The sequence below is a fragment of the Empidonax traillii genome, unplaced genomic scaffold (genome assembly GCF_003031625.1).
Source record: "Empidonax traillii isolate 1590-97213 ecotype Southwest subspecies unplaced genomic scaffold, ASM303162v1 scaffold111:size2041728, whole genome shotgun sequence".
NCBI lineage: Eukaryota > Metazoa > Chordata > Aves > Passeriformes > Tyrannidae > Empidonax > Empidonax traillii.
In genome coordinates, this window is record NW_020955304.1 from 1,326,925 (window position 1) to 1,343,818 (window position 16,894).

Here is a 16,894-nt window from a genome sequence, read left to right on the forward strand (position 1 = left end):
GGGCCCGCTCCGCCCCGCTCCGGCCGCCGGTCCCGCAGTACCGGGCGGGGGCGCGGGGGGCGCGGCTGAGCCGCCGTGCCGGGCTGGGAGGCAGCGGCGCAGGCGGAGCGGAGCGGGGCTCGGCTGCTGCTGCCGCCGCCGCCGCTGCTGCTGCTGCTGCTGCTCCCGATCGCTCCCCGCCGCCGCCAGCCCGCCCGCGGCCGCGGCCATGAGCGTCCCGGGCCGCCCGCTTTGTGCCGCCGCAGCCCCGCCGGGCCGCCGCCGCCGCTGAGCCGCATGGGCCGGGCCCCGCGCCGCCCCGGGCCGCTGCCGCCGCTCCGCGCGGGTGAGTGAGGCGGCCCCGGCCCAGGCCCTGCGCCGAGGCCGCGCCGAGGCCGCCGCGGGCGGGAGCGCGGGGCCGCGCCGGGGCCGCCGGGCCGGGCTGGGCTAGGCCGCCCCGGGCGCGGGGGGCGGGCGGGCCGGGAGGGCGAGCGCGGCCGGGGGCGGTGGCGGCGGAGGCGCGGGGGGAGGCGCGGGCCGGGTCCCGCGAAGTTGCCCGGGGGGCGGCGGGGGCCCCGCGCGGCGCCCTGACAGCGGCGGGGCCGCCCCGCAGCGCGCCCGGCCCGGCGGCTCCCGCGGGGCGGACGGGGGGTCCCCGCCGGGAGCCGGGAGGGCGGCTCGGCCGGGCGTCCTCCGGGAGGCTCCGCGGGGCTGCTCCGGCCGGGGCGAGGAGCCAGCGCCGGCCCCGCCGCAACAATGCCCGGCGTGGCCGTGGGGCTGCGGGGCCGCGGCCCCGGGGGTCCCCGCCGCCCGGCCGGGGGTCACCGGGGACCTGCGGCGCAGAGACGGGGGCGAGCCCAGAGCTTGCCTCCAGAAACGGGGTGAAAACCACCCGCCCCCGCGGCGTGGGGCCGGAGCCCAGCCGCGTCCTGCGGTGCCAGGGCAGGGGGTTCGTGCTGGGGGGCTCGGGCCGGGGGCTCGGACGGCGCTGGCTCCTTGCCGCGCTCCACTCGGGGCCCAGCCCTCCTCGCTGGCCGCCCCTGGGCTCGCTGGGTCGTTTCACCGTGGACAGGTGGGCAGTAAGGGCTGGCTCGGCATCGTCGGCGGTTCTCGGTTCAGCCGGGATGAGAAAATGGGGGGGGGAAATGGTATAGCATCCCAAAGACATGTTCCTTGAGGTGGGGTGAGCTTTGAGAGGGAGGGCGAGCTAATATATGTTTTTCCTGGTGTGTTTTCACATGCGATTGAGTTAATCCAGCGCAAGGAGTAGTAATTTGTCAGGCAGCTGGTGCTCTGCAGTACTTGGGGCTTCGGGGCTTCGGCTGTTCTGTAAGACAAGAATTTTGCTACTGCCTTTAAATGAAGTTACCTTGTCGAGCAGCAGAAGTAACAACCCAGGGATTGCCCTTCCCTGCCTTCCCCTCCTTCCCCACACCTCCCATCCTCCATATTGACTCGCTGCTTTTCTTTAAAAAACTCGTACTTGATCAGGTTTCCTTCTCAAGGTGGTTTTCTCATCTTCCTTTGATGACCTGAAATTTTCCCAGGCTCGCAGCGTGCAATTTTGTTAGCGTTAAATGAACCTTTTCTCAACGGCTTGCCTACAAAAAGCAGTGCCAGAACTGAGCTCCTGTGCTAACATGCCCATCTGAAGCAAGAATGCAGTCCAGATGCCCAAAATATTAGGGTCAGCGATGCATCTGGATTCCCCTAGAGCTAGACGAGGCGACGCGGCGTATTTCTGAAACGCGGAGATTTGTGAGGAATGTGGCTGGTATGTCACTTGAGCGTACGAAAGCCACCTGTGTTTGATTAAGGTGCAGTCCTGCTTCCAGGACTAGCTGGCTATTCTTTCCAAATCATTTTCACAAGCCTTACATTCCTGTTTGGAGATGAGAATTTCCTAGGTTGATAGCCAGATAAAAAACGCGTTGCCTTAGCATGACCTAGTGCATGTCCTGCGCAGAGGAGTTGGTGGCAGTGCAGGGAGTGACATGTGTCCTGTGATACCTGAGTATGGATCTCTGGGATGTGGGGACTGCCGCATCCCAGGGTCTAGCAAAACCACCAGTGCTGGGTAATGGGATTCTGTTTCAGAGGAGCATCAGCTGTATCACTGATGCTGAATTCTGGATGTAAAGTTTTGGATGTTCTATAACTGTCATTTTTAGCCCGTGCCTGGTTTGAGCCCAATTCTGCGCACTCAGAAGTCACCAAGAGCCTATTGTTGATTCTGCTGAAAAAAAGAGAGGTGTTAGTACGGTAATAATGCAGAGCAAAGCCAGTGGTTTGTAATCTTAGAGTGTTTATTTCCAGTGATACTCGCTTATTTTTTTCTCCTCTGTTTCAGCCGAACAAACTTTTTTACCTTGGAGCTACAAATAGTGGTGATTTGAGATTTGAGCTCATCCCCCACTGCTCCCGCACAAGCAAGGACCAGAAAAATGAATATCCAGGGGAAAGGCTTCCCCTTGGACCTCGGAGGAAGCTTCACTGAAGATGCTCCAAGACCACCCGTTCCTGGTGAGGAGGGAGAACTCGTGTCCACGGATCCAAGGCCAGTTAGCCATGGTTTCTACTCCGGTAAAAGTGATGTGGTTAGAAATGAGACGTCCACGGCGACACCGAGGCGCTCCGATTTGGATTTGGGGTACGAGCCCGAGGGGAGTGCTTCACCAACTCCACCCTACCTGAAGTGGGCCGAGTCACTGCACTCCTTGCTGGATGATCAAGATGGAATCAACCTCTTCAGGACTTTCCTGAAACAGGAGGACTGTGCGGATCTGCTGGACTTCTGGTTTGCCTGCAGTGGCTTCAGGAAGCTGGAGCCCTGCGTGTCTAACGAGGAAAAAAGACTCAAGCTGGCAAAAGCCATTTACAAAAAATACATCCTCGACAACAATGGCATTGTGTCCCGGCAGATCAAACCAGCCACAAAGAGCTTCATCAAAGACTGTGTCATGAAACTGCAGATTGACCCTGACATGTTTGACCAGGCCCAAACGGAGATTCAGTGCATGATAGAAGACAATACCTACCCTTTGTTCCTTAAGTCGGATATTTATTTGGAATACACAAGGACAGGTGGGGAAAGTCCAAAAATTTATAGCGATCCGAGCTCTGGGTCTGGGACAGGTAAAGGGCTACCTGGTTATCTGCCGACTCTGAACGAGGACGAGGAGTGGAAGTGTGACCAAGAGGCTGAGCCCGAGGCCAGCCGGGACTCGGCGCCTTCCAGCAGGCTGACGCAGAAGCTGCTCCTGGAGACGGCCACGCAACGCGCGGCCTCGGCTCGGCGCTACAGCGAGGGCAGGGAGTTCAGGTGGGTGAGCGCCGGGGCAGCTCGTGACGGGGTTGGGGAGACACCGAGGGGGTGGTGGGAAGCTTCAGAGGACTGCGGGTGGTGGGGAGCATCCGCACGGTGCAGGTTGGCGCTGCCGGGTGGTTTGATGGCGTGCAGAGCTTTGTTTGAAGGTAGTTTTAAAGGTGTCTCTGGCTGTTCCTGTCTGGTTGCACCAAATCATCCCTGCAGCACTTTCCTCACCTCGAGAAACTGCTGCTGGATGTGGGCTGGAGGCAGGTAGGGCTCGGTGGGCAGTGCAGAGCCGTGGGCAGCCCTCGTGCACACACAGGCAGCTGAGCCCTTACCTGCACAAGCAGAAGGTCAGTGCTCAGGTACTGTAATGTGGGCAGGTACAGCTGGTGGTAACGCTCCTCTGCGTAGAAATTGTTGTCAAGAGCTTGCTGGAGATCCCTTGGTGCCGTGGATAGGAGTGAAGCAGCATTCACGGTGCTCCCTGATAATGGTACTGCTTTGCAGATGAGATTCCCAGCACTGAATTATAGCGGTGTCAAACACAGATTTCCCCAAATCCAGTTAAAACCATTCCCTGCTGCAGCTCTTCCCTTCATGAAAGTAATTGGTGGGTTTTTTTTAACAAGAGGACTTGCAGTTTTGCAGCCTGTTTTTTTTCTGGGTCCCCCACCCACTTCCAGCCAGCATGGATTTTGAAACTTGCTGAGAGCTCAGTTAAAATTCCAGACAATTAACTTAGCAGGGAGCTCTCTGGGATCAATAAGCGTGTGTGTGTCTAACCCTTGCTGAATCAACAGAACCCGGCCAGAACACATTCCTACTTTCTTTTTTTTTTCTTTCCCTTTTTAAAATAAAATCTCCTTGTTTTAAGACCTGCTTAGGCTAAAATCTGACGCTTTGTGAAGATTACGAAATGAAGGAGCTGAACTGTCCTCTTCAAAGCCTCCTGCCTTATGAAAAGCATTTCTGTGTTTAATCTCCCCCGGCCGTCCCTTTAGGCTGGCAGCTGGAAGCGCATCCCGCCCTGCGCGAGGTCTCTCTCTGTGCCTTTCAGCTGGCGAAACGTTCTCGGTTTGCTTCTTGTTTCCTCACAGATTTTGAGGAGGGGATGTTGCCTGTGAAGCTCTTTGGGGGGAGGAAGAGGGGGGAAAAAAAAAAAAAAGGGAATTCGTGTGGACTCCTGCTGTTTTAATCAGGAGTCAGAAAAAAAATATCCCAGTGTCTTGGGACTTTCCCATGGAGTTAATAAAAACTTGAACGTGTAGTGAAGTGCATTTTCACCGAGTGGTTGGGTGCTCACCATAAATGAAGGATTAGAAAAGGCTACGACTTAAGTATCTTTTTATTTAAGCAATAATGGTGTTAAGATTGAAAATAACTTACTTGAGTGTCAGCTGTGTTTAGTTTCCTTATTACACCGGGTAGCAAATCCAGATTTGCTTTAAGGCAAAAAGTGCGCTTTACCCATTATCTGAATATATCTGTGCCAGATTGTAAAATGGTTTAAGAGAGGTGCTGTGAAATAGAAGTGTTTTGGAGTAGAGTTCATTGGTCCTGGGCATTTTCATACCAGATTGGAACAACATGAAGTAAATCTTTACCTGGGGGATGGAGGTCAGAGAAGATGTGTGGCTATTAATTTGTAGTGTCGGACAGCCTGTCATTGTGGCTACTGACACTCTGCTGACCTGTGGGGTAGGGAGGCAAGGAAATGTTTACCATTCTCACCAGAGCAGGAACACTTCACAGCTTGGAATAGCTGAAGATAAGGGATTTATTTTATTTTTTTAAATGTCGGTCTGTCAGCTCCAGTAGCATCCAGAGCATCACCATGGAAGATGCTGCTGAACTGCATAATCTCTGCCTTTTTTATTCTAAAAACTGCTGAGATGCTAATTTATGAGGTGGTTGTTCCTCTTTGTGCAAGGCCTTGTGGTTGAATTAACCTTCTTCCCGGATGTTGTATAGCAATAGTTGCCTTGAATAAGCTGGTTTTTAAGCTGTATCTTCTTTATCCTGCAGCCTTCTTGTTCATTTACTTTATCACCTGAGGAACTGTGCTGGAAGCAGGTGGAGCTGCTTGCAGCAGGAAGTGATGGTTGCATGCAGCAGCTGAAAAGCTGGGTCCCAATTTATTTTGAAAATTTCCACAAACCTCCTTTTCTTTTTTTTTTTTTTTTTTTGGCATATGTGTGGAAGAATTTCTCATTTCTGTTCTTTGGGGAATGTTGAAATAAGCTGTTTTGCATTATATCTCAGGGCCTGTTTAATCTTCCCGAGACTGAACTTCTATTCCTTGGCTTCCATGGAAACCCTAAATAAAGAGGAATCCAAGCAAATGCAGGAGAAGTATTTCCCTGTTAGCAAATGAGCATCTTGAATCAGCTCCAATTTTTTTTTTTTTTTTTTGCAGCAGCAGCAAAAAGTTCATAAATCTCAATGCGGTAGCTCCGCTCCCGGGAGAGCAAATGCAAAAAAAATTCCTCAGAGGGCAGAGGACAACCCGTTATTAGCGCTGGGTGTTCCGAAGGTGCGCAAACGTGCGGGCACATTTGGGAATATCCCGAAGCCAAAAGCATCGCCGTTACCCACTGTGTTTTTGTGTGCGTCGGAAAAGGCCAATAGTCATTATAGTTCAGCTCCTGCAAATTAATTGGACATTGGTTATGGATCAGTGAACTTCAAAGAGGGTAACCCCCGAAGATCTCGGGCATTAACTCGCAGCTTCCGAAAGTGACACTAACGTGGTTGTGAGGGCGGCTAAATCGTTCATTAACCTTCTTCCGACACGCCGGGACGGCGTTCCTCGGAGCTGCAGAGCAGAAATTAAACCTGTGCCTGGGAACTGCCCTGCAGCCTGCTTTTTGAGTGCTCCAGGAAGGCACACGCTTCTTTAAAAGTTGGTGCTTTGCGGTGAACGGTTGGGTCTTTTCTTGAGCTGGGTTTCTTCTGCTGTCTCTCTAGCTCTGTGGGGGAAGGAGCTCCTCTCCCGCTCCCAAAGCACAGGAGAGCAGCTCTCACAGCCGCTGCCTTTGCTTTCTTCCCGTGGTGGGAAGGGAGAAGAACATAGGGTGTTACCTGCCAGCAGCTCTGTCTCCATCTCTCCCGAAAACAAAGAAAACTGGGAGATTTGGGTTAGTTCTGCCAGTTGTTTGGGGTTTTGACCCATTTCATGAAGTATATGATGCACTGAAAATGAAACCTGGATGATGGTGATGAGAGGATATGGAGGTGGTGGGTGAAGTCTCCAGTTGCTGGGTTTTGAGGAGTGTTGTGGTGGAGCTGCTGGGCACGGATGGAGAAATTTCTCAACAGGGTCTTTGATATACACAGGGGGTTGGTTTTTTTAAAAGGAAGCTGGCTCCAAGCTCTAATTTCCACTGTGCTGGGCTGACTAAGCTCACGGCATTTCACAAGTGTTGGTGGTTCAAATGGAAAGGGTGGGTGATGTGGTTCTCCACCAGGCTGGTGGAAATCACCAGGAGAGTCCTTGTGCCTGCGCCCACGCACTGGCAGCCTCTCTGGACACGTGGGAGGGCAGCTCTCCTCAAAACACACAGCCAGCACTTCTTCACTACAGGGCACGGAGAGGAGGCCAGTGGAGAAGAGGTGATGGGGCTTTAGAGGGACATGACAACCTGTGGTCCAGGAAGATGCAGTGCCGAACACACCTGGAGAGGATCGGTGTAGGCTGGCTCGGGGAAGGCGCACGATCTCCCCATGGCTTAGGCAGCATAAACGGTCCAGCGGTCAGAAGCTGGGGCTGCATCAGGAAGGAGCTGGCTGAAGTTTAGCTGGCAGCCCTAATTTTGAGGTTGGCTGCTTCGTTCATAATTAAATATTAAAATTGCGCACCTCTGACTCAAGACTGTGCGGTGAGGGAATTGGCGTTAATTGTAACGACCGGTTGGAAAACTGGGGATGCAAACCCAGGAATGCTGGTGCAGGAGCAGTCATGTTTAGAAAGTTGGAAGCTGTTAATAGTCTTCCTGATGCTTCTTTTAACTGGAGAGGCAGCACGTGCATCTCGGAGTTAGGCTGTGGGAGCTTCGTGAGAGCTTGTTTGCAGGAAAAAAGCATCTTTGGAAGGTTAGACCCATATGCAAAGGCAGGAAGAAAAGTTTTGGATGCTTACCGGGAATTAAAATTGCTGGGCCCAGAGTATCATTTGTAATCAGCGGAGCTCTGTTTGGAATCCATGTACAGAAGTGGCTATTTCCAGTTCTAAAGAAAATAAGTTGCAGGAGAAATAGTTGGGGTTCTGCATTGTTCTTGGAGAAATCAGGGAGTCCAGCAGGGAGGGGGGTCTGATGCTAATAGCCCTAAGTGGTAATTTAGTGGCTGGGGCACTGTAAGATATACAGGACAGAGACTGATGGTGGTTTTGCACAGAAGTTAAGCCAGCTTTTTAAAATATATTGCTAAGCTGATGAAACTTCTGTGTAGAAGTGCTTACATTACATTAACAGTGTAAAGTATTTATACTGGCGGTTGCCAAGTTTTAAAATGGATTTTATTTGAAGAAGAATACCTTTTGTGCCCATAGCTTTGCCTCCACACAAATCAAGATGAAGAACTGGTGTGTTTGTTGGTTGGTTATGGATCAGTGCCTTGGCTTCTTTTTAAAGACAGGTAGTTAAGCTTTTAGCACTCTGGTTTGATAAATGAAAAGTGTTTTCTTCCCTCCTCCAGCAAACAAGACCTTGTTTTGTTGTGATTTTTATTTGAGTTACAGAATATTTCCTCTTAAAAGCACAGATGGGGGGGGTATATCCCCCTCCTTTTGTTGCTGGGGGGATTCAGGTTGTACACGGTGGAAAAAAGTCTTGGGAGCATGATGCAGTCCAGGAACACATCACCAGAGGGGAGGGAATCTCTGTCCTTACAGGGCTGGGTGGGTTGGGCAGGGCCACGGCCTGACTGGTCCAATGCTGGCAATGGTCCTGTTTTGTTGTGCACTTACAATGATGGCACAGATCGTGAAATACTGTATTTTGAGGCTGACTGGTTTGGGTTCTGCCCGGTTTCAGAAAGAATTGGGTGCTAAAAGGCTGAGTGGGAGCTGAACTGCTCCCAGGCCGCTGGGAAGTGCACCCAGGAGGTGGGCCACGGGGTGGGAACACCTTGGGTTTGATCTGCCGTTCAACTTGGCTTTATGTTTTAAGAGTTTCTTTGTTGTTACTATAATGGACTAATCCCTTGAATAATTAGTTGCCACTGGATGTTTAAAAATTACTGCCTCTTGGATGTTTTCCTTTAATAGTCTGTTAGATCCTGGATTTATTAACTATTGAGACAGACTGTGAAATCCTGTTATGCCAGACTTTCTTGGTGGAAAACGGACTGAGAAGGGTGTGGAGGTGCTGGGGAAACACGCACTGGCCCTACATGAGGGTAGAGCTGTTGACTTCACCTTTCCAGTCCGTGCAAGAAGTCCTTACTGCCTGCTGGGCTGGGTCAGTGGCTGCCACAGCACGTTGTGGTCGTGGGTCATCCCTAAATCTGGGGCTTCAGAAGGTGCTACAAGAAGTTCAGCACTGTGGCTGCATGGTGCAAGGCCAATCGTGCCATCGCCACCCATTTGAAATAAATCACGGACCCGATTTTATTAAAATTGGTGGAAAAACCTGGTTTCAGAAGTGACTGTACATAGTGAAGAAATTACTGTCTTTGAAAAAAGTCAGAACAGAGGTGCTGATATCCTAAATCAGTTCCTGGATATATCATTGGATTATTAGGCTCATCCTTAAATCCATTAAGCAAATTACAGTTAATCAGTCAAATAAAAGAAGAAAGATGGTTTGTGAGGCCCTGTCTTTTGAGCCATGCAGAAGCTCTAGTAATATTTTAATTTTCCATCTGTCAGTGAATGTATTCAGTCACTTCGCTTCCTTATGTGGAGGATTTGAAATTAGAAACTGAGGTTAATTATCTGCATTAAATGAAATATGTGAAGACCACAAAAGCAGAAACCTTCACGATTTGGTATGGTCTGTTAAGCCAGGCAGGCTTCCTTCAGAAGGAGAGGGGTTATTTTCCCCCGGTTTTGTTCCAATTGAAGGGTTTTAGTCACAGTAATTGAAATGATTAAAAAGTCAAATTGCTGGTGAATATAATTCCGAGCATCCCTCTGAAAAGATTTGACACTCGGTTGAGAGCAGGGGTTGGCTCAGCCTGGCCTTGCTGGGCCGTGTGGAGCAGCCCGGCGTGGGTGAGGCCGGGCGTCCTTGGTGCCACCTCACCCACCCCTTCCGTGGCAGTGGGATGGAGGGCTGAGCTCTGCTGCGGGGTTACTGGTCGTGATTTGAAAGTGGAACAATACCAGACAGGAGCTACACTTTGGAGCTTATCAGATACAAAGTATGTCTGGCACCACCCATCCTCATGCCAGAAATCAGCTAATTAACAGCCTGCTTCGCTTGGAAGTGCAGCTTCGGACTGTGCAAAGATGGCACACTTGGAAATAACAGATTCCCACAGCGGTCAACTGGGTTTGGGGTGATTTGTTTGTTAAAAGGCCCGTTTTTTTCCCCATTTTGTGGTACACACGTAGCTCAGGTGTGAGCTGCTCTGAGGTCTGTAACACCCATCCCTGCTTGTGGGGGGCAAAGCTGCCCCTTCCTTCACTGGTGTAGCCCTGAATGCCCGGCTCAGGCAACTTCAGGAAAGGTCTGGCTCTTCTGGACACTCCTCTCGTTGCCCTCGTGTGTGCCAGAGAGAGCTGCTTTGCCTGAAGTCACGCTCAGAAATTAAATTGTAGCAGGTCACGCTTGCGTGTAAAAGCAAAACCATCACTACTCGTAGCCCTGGTCTGGATCCCTCGCTGTTGTAAGGCAGTGATGAATTTAAGTAGAACCGTTGCAGTTTTAAGTCAGATTATCCAAATTCTATAAAACCCACGTGGAAATTGGATTTTACCTTTGAAGACTCCAGAGTACCCTTCCGTGGTAAGACCTGGAGTTTTTTGCTCCCCTGGCTCCCGAGATACAACCTGTCCTTAAAGTATCAGCTTTTTGAAGGTCTTCATCTGATCTAAATAGCTAATAGATGAAGAGCTTTCATCTATCCTGATGAAAAGCAGTGGAGGGAGGGAAAGCTATAGCTAGAGGAAAAAATCTCTTTGAAATACCCCAGTGAGACCTACTGGTTAGCAGCAGGGCCTCATGTTAGTCCTTGGATCTCCAGAGCTAATGACCAGAACCTACTGGGTTTTATCTGTCAGCCCTCCAACTCCCACGTATTCCCTGTCCTGTTATAGACCAGAGAGTCAGTCCCCTCCCTCTCTCCATCTTCACTGTCCTGTTTTTTTCCTGGGAATTTAGTTTTCTGGCCTTTATATCCAGCATGTGTTCAGAGGAATCCTTGTGCTGGAAGGAGGAGAGCAGGAGGCTTGGGGAGGTGGGATTGCCTTTTTTTCGAACACTGCATGTTCAGGGTGGGTTAGCTCTGCTGGAAAAACCATACCTTTAGTATTTAACAGATTTACCCTTTTCAGTCATAAGTTTTGATCATTTTCTTGGCTGGCAATCAGCCTCTTGGACTGGGTGGGATTTATCTGAAAGACCTCTGTGGAACTGATTGTTGGGTAGCCAAGGATCAGAGAAGCTGTGGCTGTCCCATCCCCAAAGTGTCCAAGGCCAGGTGGGACGGGGCTTGGAGCAACCTGATCTAGTGGAAGGTGTCGCTGCCTATGGCAGGGGATTTGGAACAAGCTAAGCTTTAAGGTCCCTTCCAACCTCAGATCGTTCTGTCATTCTATGACCTCTCCAAGCTTTCAACAAGCGAAGGATGAATCGGAGCCAAGTTGTTGGAGAGCTTCTGGAAATTACAGGTAGGCTCCATGGAGAGAGGTGTGGGGCCTCAGTATCCAGCTGCAGCTACTGCATTTAATTAACTTTGTCCTGGCCTTGTTTTGTGCAAGTAAAAGCTGTAAAGCCGTTTGGCACCAGACATGCAAATGAGAGCTGGGATGAAGTGACTGTTACCCTCGAGGATACCAAAAGAGGAATCAACATACAGAAATTATTCTATTAGCAGGGGCAAAGTTCACAGGTTAACCATCGTGTCAAATCAATGAAATACAGCCTTGATCTCCTGCACAAGGCCTTTATTGTGTATAAATAAGAGTGCCCGGGCAAAGACAGCAAGTTCTTGCACTGTAACATTTGCAGTGTGCTGGAGAAAGGGAAGCTCTGTACAGATGGCTGCATGAAATGCCTTCTTCAGACAGAGGCATCATTCCTGCTTCAAAAGATTGTAAAACATGACCTTGGAACCTTCTTGCTCTCCTTATGGCCCCACTCAGATTGGATTTCCAAGGGCATGTATTTTTTATTTGTTTAATAAAATCTGAGGTCTTTGGCTAAGAAGTCTGGTCTTTGTACTTTTAATTCAGTCCATGTGACTGTCATAACATTTATTTCTTAGGAAATGAAAAATGTTCCGTCTTGAGCAAAGCCACAGAAGGAAGTGGTTGGGTAGGCTGGCAACCTCAGGTGTGTGCAGCATGTGTCTTCTGCTGATCCACTGCTGAATGAAGACCATGGCCACAAGTCCTTTGTTACTTGGTCCATGGCCCTACCAGGAAAAGAAAGGGTAGAAGCCGTTTCTTTTTTGTGGAAATACTGATATTTAATGTGTCTCTGAACATCTGCACTTTCAGGGGAACTTGGCTTTCCTCTCTTGGGAAAAGCTAACTTTGAAGAGGCTCCTTGAGCCTCTTTTCTTCAAGGCAGGCCAGTGCTGGCAAAACGAGATAGAAATGGGCAGCAAAGGATGTGTGGATGTGTCACTGCAGTGTAGGATTTGTCACGTTGTAAAAACGGCGCAGCGGTTTTCCCCTCCGGATATATCCAGTGAAGTTTGTGACCCAGGGGGATCTGAGTGCTGGGGAAATCAGCCCAGCTGGAGGATTTGAGAAGGCAGAGCATCCTCCTGTCCCCAAGCAGTGGCTTTGGGCCTTCCCCAAACGGGGCTGGTTCAGCCTGCTAAAACTGATCCATAAACCTTCTTCCCGAAGAGAGGAAACTTTCCAAATGAGCATGGGAGAAACTTTCCTTTGGTAGTCCTGGAGATAACAGGTCACTGCAGCTTCACCCAGTGATTCTTGCACAATAACTTGTGGTCAGGCTGAAGTGTCTATTTTAGAAAGGCATCCAAGTGATGGGAGGGAGGTCATGCAGCATTTTTGTTATCTCTTCCCGTGGTTAGTTACTCACTGTTCCCAGTGTGTTTCTTACTGCTCGCTGCAGTTTTTTCCGGCTTCTGTTTCTAGCTGCTGGGTTTTGGTGTGTCTTTGCTCGCTTTGGAGGCTCCAAATACCTCTGCATGTTTGAAAAAAGCCCTGCTGAATGGGTGTGAATGTTCTCCTTAAGTGGCAGCAGCTTTGTTATGGAAGGCCCTTTGGTTTTATTAGACTTTTCAACCCTCCAGTCGACTGTTAAACAAGCTGGAGCTTGTCATGGTTGACAAACCTTCACTCTGGTCTCAGACCTAACCTACCAGTTTAAAGGCAGTATTCTTTTGTGTGCAGGTTTCTGGGTGGGGACCATCGGGCTTCGAAGGGAAATTAACTTGCGGCCTCTCTTCCACCGCCCCCTTCCCCCCACCCCCCCACCCCATAAATTAAGTTTTGTACTAACTGTTCTGTCGCTTCCAAAGGCCAGAAGGAAATGCCAGCCTTTAGGTTTTCTGCTACCTGAGGTAGTCGGCTGCACACTGAGAGTGCAAGTAGGTGGGAATGTGTAATTACATTATAAACAAAACAGCTGCACGATCAGTGTCAGCAGCTGAAGATAAAATGTAGGAAGTTTTTTCAGGTGATTCATCCGTAATTATTTAAAAACATGTTGAATTTATTCTTGAGCTTTGGAGGAGGATTCTTGCAGGGCTGGCGTTTGCCGCCCATGATGTTTATACACCTGAGTAAATGCCTGTCTCAGCAGTTTGTCGGTGTTGAGTGCTCCAGATCTAAATCCCTTCAAAGGTAAACCCAGCACACCTTTGTCTCTGCTGCCCTTCCTGTCTCCAGAGCTTTCACTGATGAGGTGGAATCAGTTGTAGCAGTGGCTGGCACTGGGACGGGCTGGGAGACGAGGCTCTCACCATCCTAATAACTGTCTGATGCACATTTATCCTCTGTAGGCTTAGGGGATGGCAAAGGCTGGGTGATACAGCCTGATGGGACTGGTGGAGAGGTGGGGGGGAGCAACTTTGTGTGCCCAGAGCCATGACAGGCAGGCTGTGGGGCTGCATCTGCTCCCCTCTTCTTACATCCTACCTGCTGTATGGATTGTAGGGCTCCAGGGAAGAAGGAAGGGAAGTTCCCTTGGACTGTCCCTCTCGGATGCAGCAGGCTGGCCACATCTGGTTTTAGGGGTGCTGGGAGTCGTGGAGCTTTTCCTGTAGTCGTGTCATTGCAGGTGCTGGTGCTTTCTGCCCAGCTGGGCAAAACCAAGTATTTTTATTATGGGAAGGGGGGCATTTGTCACGTGCTTCTCTCTCCACTATTGCCAAGAAGTCGGAAGCGTGCTGCCCTGAGCTTGCTGGAAGCTGCTGGGGGCTGTTGCTGTTGTTTTTCTGCTAAGCCAGCACTCTGCCCAGATAACATCCACGCAGGGCAGGGCTCGTGCCCGCGTGGCCGGGAGGGCACCCACAGCAAGCAAGCAACCAACGCCTTGCAGTTTCATCAGGTTCAGGGTGCGTTTTCCTCCAGCAAGAGGCACAGCAGGGGTGCCTGCTCCTCCACAACAGAGCAGGGAGAGCAGGGGAAGGGTCTTTGAGACCCCAGGCAGCTTGAGATGTGTCTCTGCTCCAGACATCAGCAGGGCACCCTCAGTCTCTGGGACACTTCGCCACTCAAGCTCCACTGCTCCATCGCAGTGCTTGCTGGAGGAGATGAGCAAATTTGAGGAAGGCACAGACTCCTGTGCTTGTTCTCGCCCCTCTCCTGCTGAGCCCTGCTGTCAGCAGCTCCAGCTTTAGCTCCAGGAGGCTTTTCTGCTCCTGCAGCCTTGGCAGAAAAGTCAGCTGGCCCTATGTTGGTCTGTCTCCTTGAGAGTCATCCACATCTCCTCTCCTTGAGACCTGACTGTCCCTTCCAAATACCATAGGCTTGGGCACTCCCTGCCTGGGAGAGGTGGCTTGTTGGAGCTGTAGTGAGCGAGCTGGTGTCCCACTGGTTTTATGGTGAAAATGCTGACCCTGCAGTCTTCCAGTGCCTGCCCCCAGCCTGTGCTCCAAAGGGTAGATGCATCCTACAGCTCAGTGGTTTTGCCTTCCCAGTGGTAGGATACACTTGAGAGGCAGCAGTTGCTTGGACTCAGTGAGGTCATCTGGGTTTTGGTCCCTGGTGGTGACGCCCTGAGTCAGCTCCGTGTGGATCACTTTCTTTCTCACCTCTTCTAGTTGCTCTGTCCAGAGCCATCAACCACACTGCCAGCAGCCAAGGTACGAGCAACCCTTTTCCTTTGTTAATTGCCGCCTGTGGCTTGGCACCAGCAGTGTCAGAAACCCTCCCAGGTAGCCCATCTTGGGCTGTGGACTTGGGTGTAGTATGTTGCCTCGGGTGGTATGGAGTGGCATCATCCTCTCACTTCCCAGCTTTGGAAATCATCCTGGAAGCCTGAGCTGAAGAAAGAGGGTGGGACTGGAGCCAAACCTCTCGTTCCAGATGGGACAGTAGTGGCAGGAACACCTATTGTCCACAAAGGTGTTGCCAAGCCACAGAAGGCAATTAACAGGCAAGAAAAATGTGGTTCCTTTAAAATTTGAATTTTAGAAACGGTTTTTCTTTTTACGTTGAACGAACACACCTTGATATGCCAGGTAGGCAAAAATGTGGGTTGTAAGAAAATCTGAAATTGTCTAACCAGTGTAGTTAGTGACTTCATAAACCAGGCAAATGGGAGTATATTCAGTCCTGAGTGATAGCTGAGTGTGAACAGGATGTGTAACACTGGGTTACTCTGCCTTCGGCACAGAGAACAAGGAAAACAGTCCTGGACTGTGGCTGAGAGGTCTCTTTCTAACCATACTGTTACCAAACCAGTTATGGTGGAGAGAAAAGCTTGAAAATCATTTTCTCCTCATTTTTAGGGTCACCTGATACTGTTGCAGATGTAAACTTTGTATTAAACACTCAACCTCTTTGTGCCTTGAAAAGGTGTTCACAAGCTCTCCCTTTCCTACAGGGGACCCTTCTGCACCAGACCCCCCCATGGTTTATGTTTGTGCTGGGTTGCTGCCTGTCCCAGGCTCTTTAAAGCACACTGTCAGCTTTCCTTGCATTAATCCTTCCTCCTTGCTCTTCCCATGGTCCCTGTGGTGGAAGATCAGAAAAGGCTGTTTCAGTATCTGGCCATAGCTCATCAGGATTTTACCTCTCTCACGTGATTTCTTAAAATACTCTTGCTCTCAGTAAGGACATCAGCTGTGGCCACCTTTCCTGGTGTTGACAGTAGTCCCACCTCAGGCTGGAGGCTGAACTACTCTGCTCCTCCAAAGGTCCTTTCCAACCAACACCTCTGTGATTTTAGCCCTTAATTAACTGCCCAGCAGATCCTCAGGGACTTCGTCAGCTTTTATGCAACAACGAGCCCTCCAGAAATTCATATGCTCGTGGTTGAAGTAATGTCACTAACAGCTGGACTGGTGGCCAGGAGACAGGGAGACTGTAAAGAATTGTGAAATACAATACAAGAGCTCTGCTCTGAGGTAAAACTCCAGTTCCAGCAACCCAAGGCGTATAAGTAAGGAAAAGCATTTTCCCCCCTCCCCCCCCCGAAAATAAAGCGAGGAATGAAATTGCTGTACTCCATCAGCCACTACACTGGATCACATCATTGTCCATCTCTCCTCTTCTGCTCCTCTCAGGGTGCTTTTAAACCTCCTGTCTGAAAGGCTGAGCTTTAAAAACGAAAAAGGCATGTTTTCTTTTCTCTCAGTCATTTAATGATTTTTAATTTGCTGCTTGATCCTCTTGTATTGACTGTGGGCAAGCTACAGCATTGCCTTGCAAATAAAGCAGGTGACACAGGTGACTGTTCCTTTGAAAGCTGTGGGGTTTACACCAAATTATGCTCTATTAGAATCAAGCATATCTTTCAAATAACAGAAATAGAGGGAATAGATATTTTGGGGGGTTGTTTAGATTTGGTATGCATGCATCCTCCCATTTTTTTAAATACCTGAGCTAAAATGTGTTGTCCTGGCAGTGAATTTCTCTTTGCACTGTGGTGCCCAGAGTCCTGCATCTCACCTTCGAGGCCAGTGAAGGTAGAAGTGGGTGATGGCCTGTTTTTAGAAATCATCAGTGATACATTCCGGGAACTCCTGCAGTATTTTTCAGAACCGAGTTTGAAGGTTTTGAGCACAGATAGGGAAATATGTCATCTGTGTAAATTGCTCTAAATTACCTGCAATTTGTTGGGAGTTGCCATTTTTAAGTACTTATTGCAACTCCAGATATTTGAGGAAGCTTTTGATTATCCTGCGCTTGTAAAATGTAATTGGCTATTTCTTAATTGTTGTCTTCTGTGAAGTATAATTACCTGTAATGTAGAGCTTTTTATTTGTCAATGCCTCAAACAGGAAATCAAG

At 50.0% G+C, this 16,894-nt stretch overlaps 1 protein-coding gene across 4 annotated transcripts in view; it reads left to right on the forward strand.

The window, feature by feature from the left end:
* AXIN1 (axin 1) overlaps positions 1 to 16,894 on the forward strand; it is a 74,641-nt gene that overhangs the window by 5,125 nt on the left and 52,622 nt on the right. Inside the window, exons 1-2 of one of the 4 annotated variants that reach the window (XM_027882800.1) lie at positions 303 to 325; positions 2,330 to 3,301. In XM_027882800.1, the coding sequence (XP_027738601.1) occupies positions 2,424 to 3,301 (878 nt within the window). In that variant the 5' untranslated portion in view covers positions 303 to 325; positions 2,330 to 2,423. Of the gene's footprint in view, positions 1 to 302; positions 326 to 1,032; positions 3,302 to 16,894 lie in introns of those variants that run through there. The other 3 variants (XM_027882798.1, XM_027882797.1, XM_027882801.1) reach the window with 3 other exon arrangements.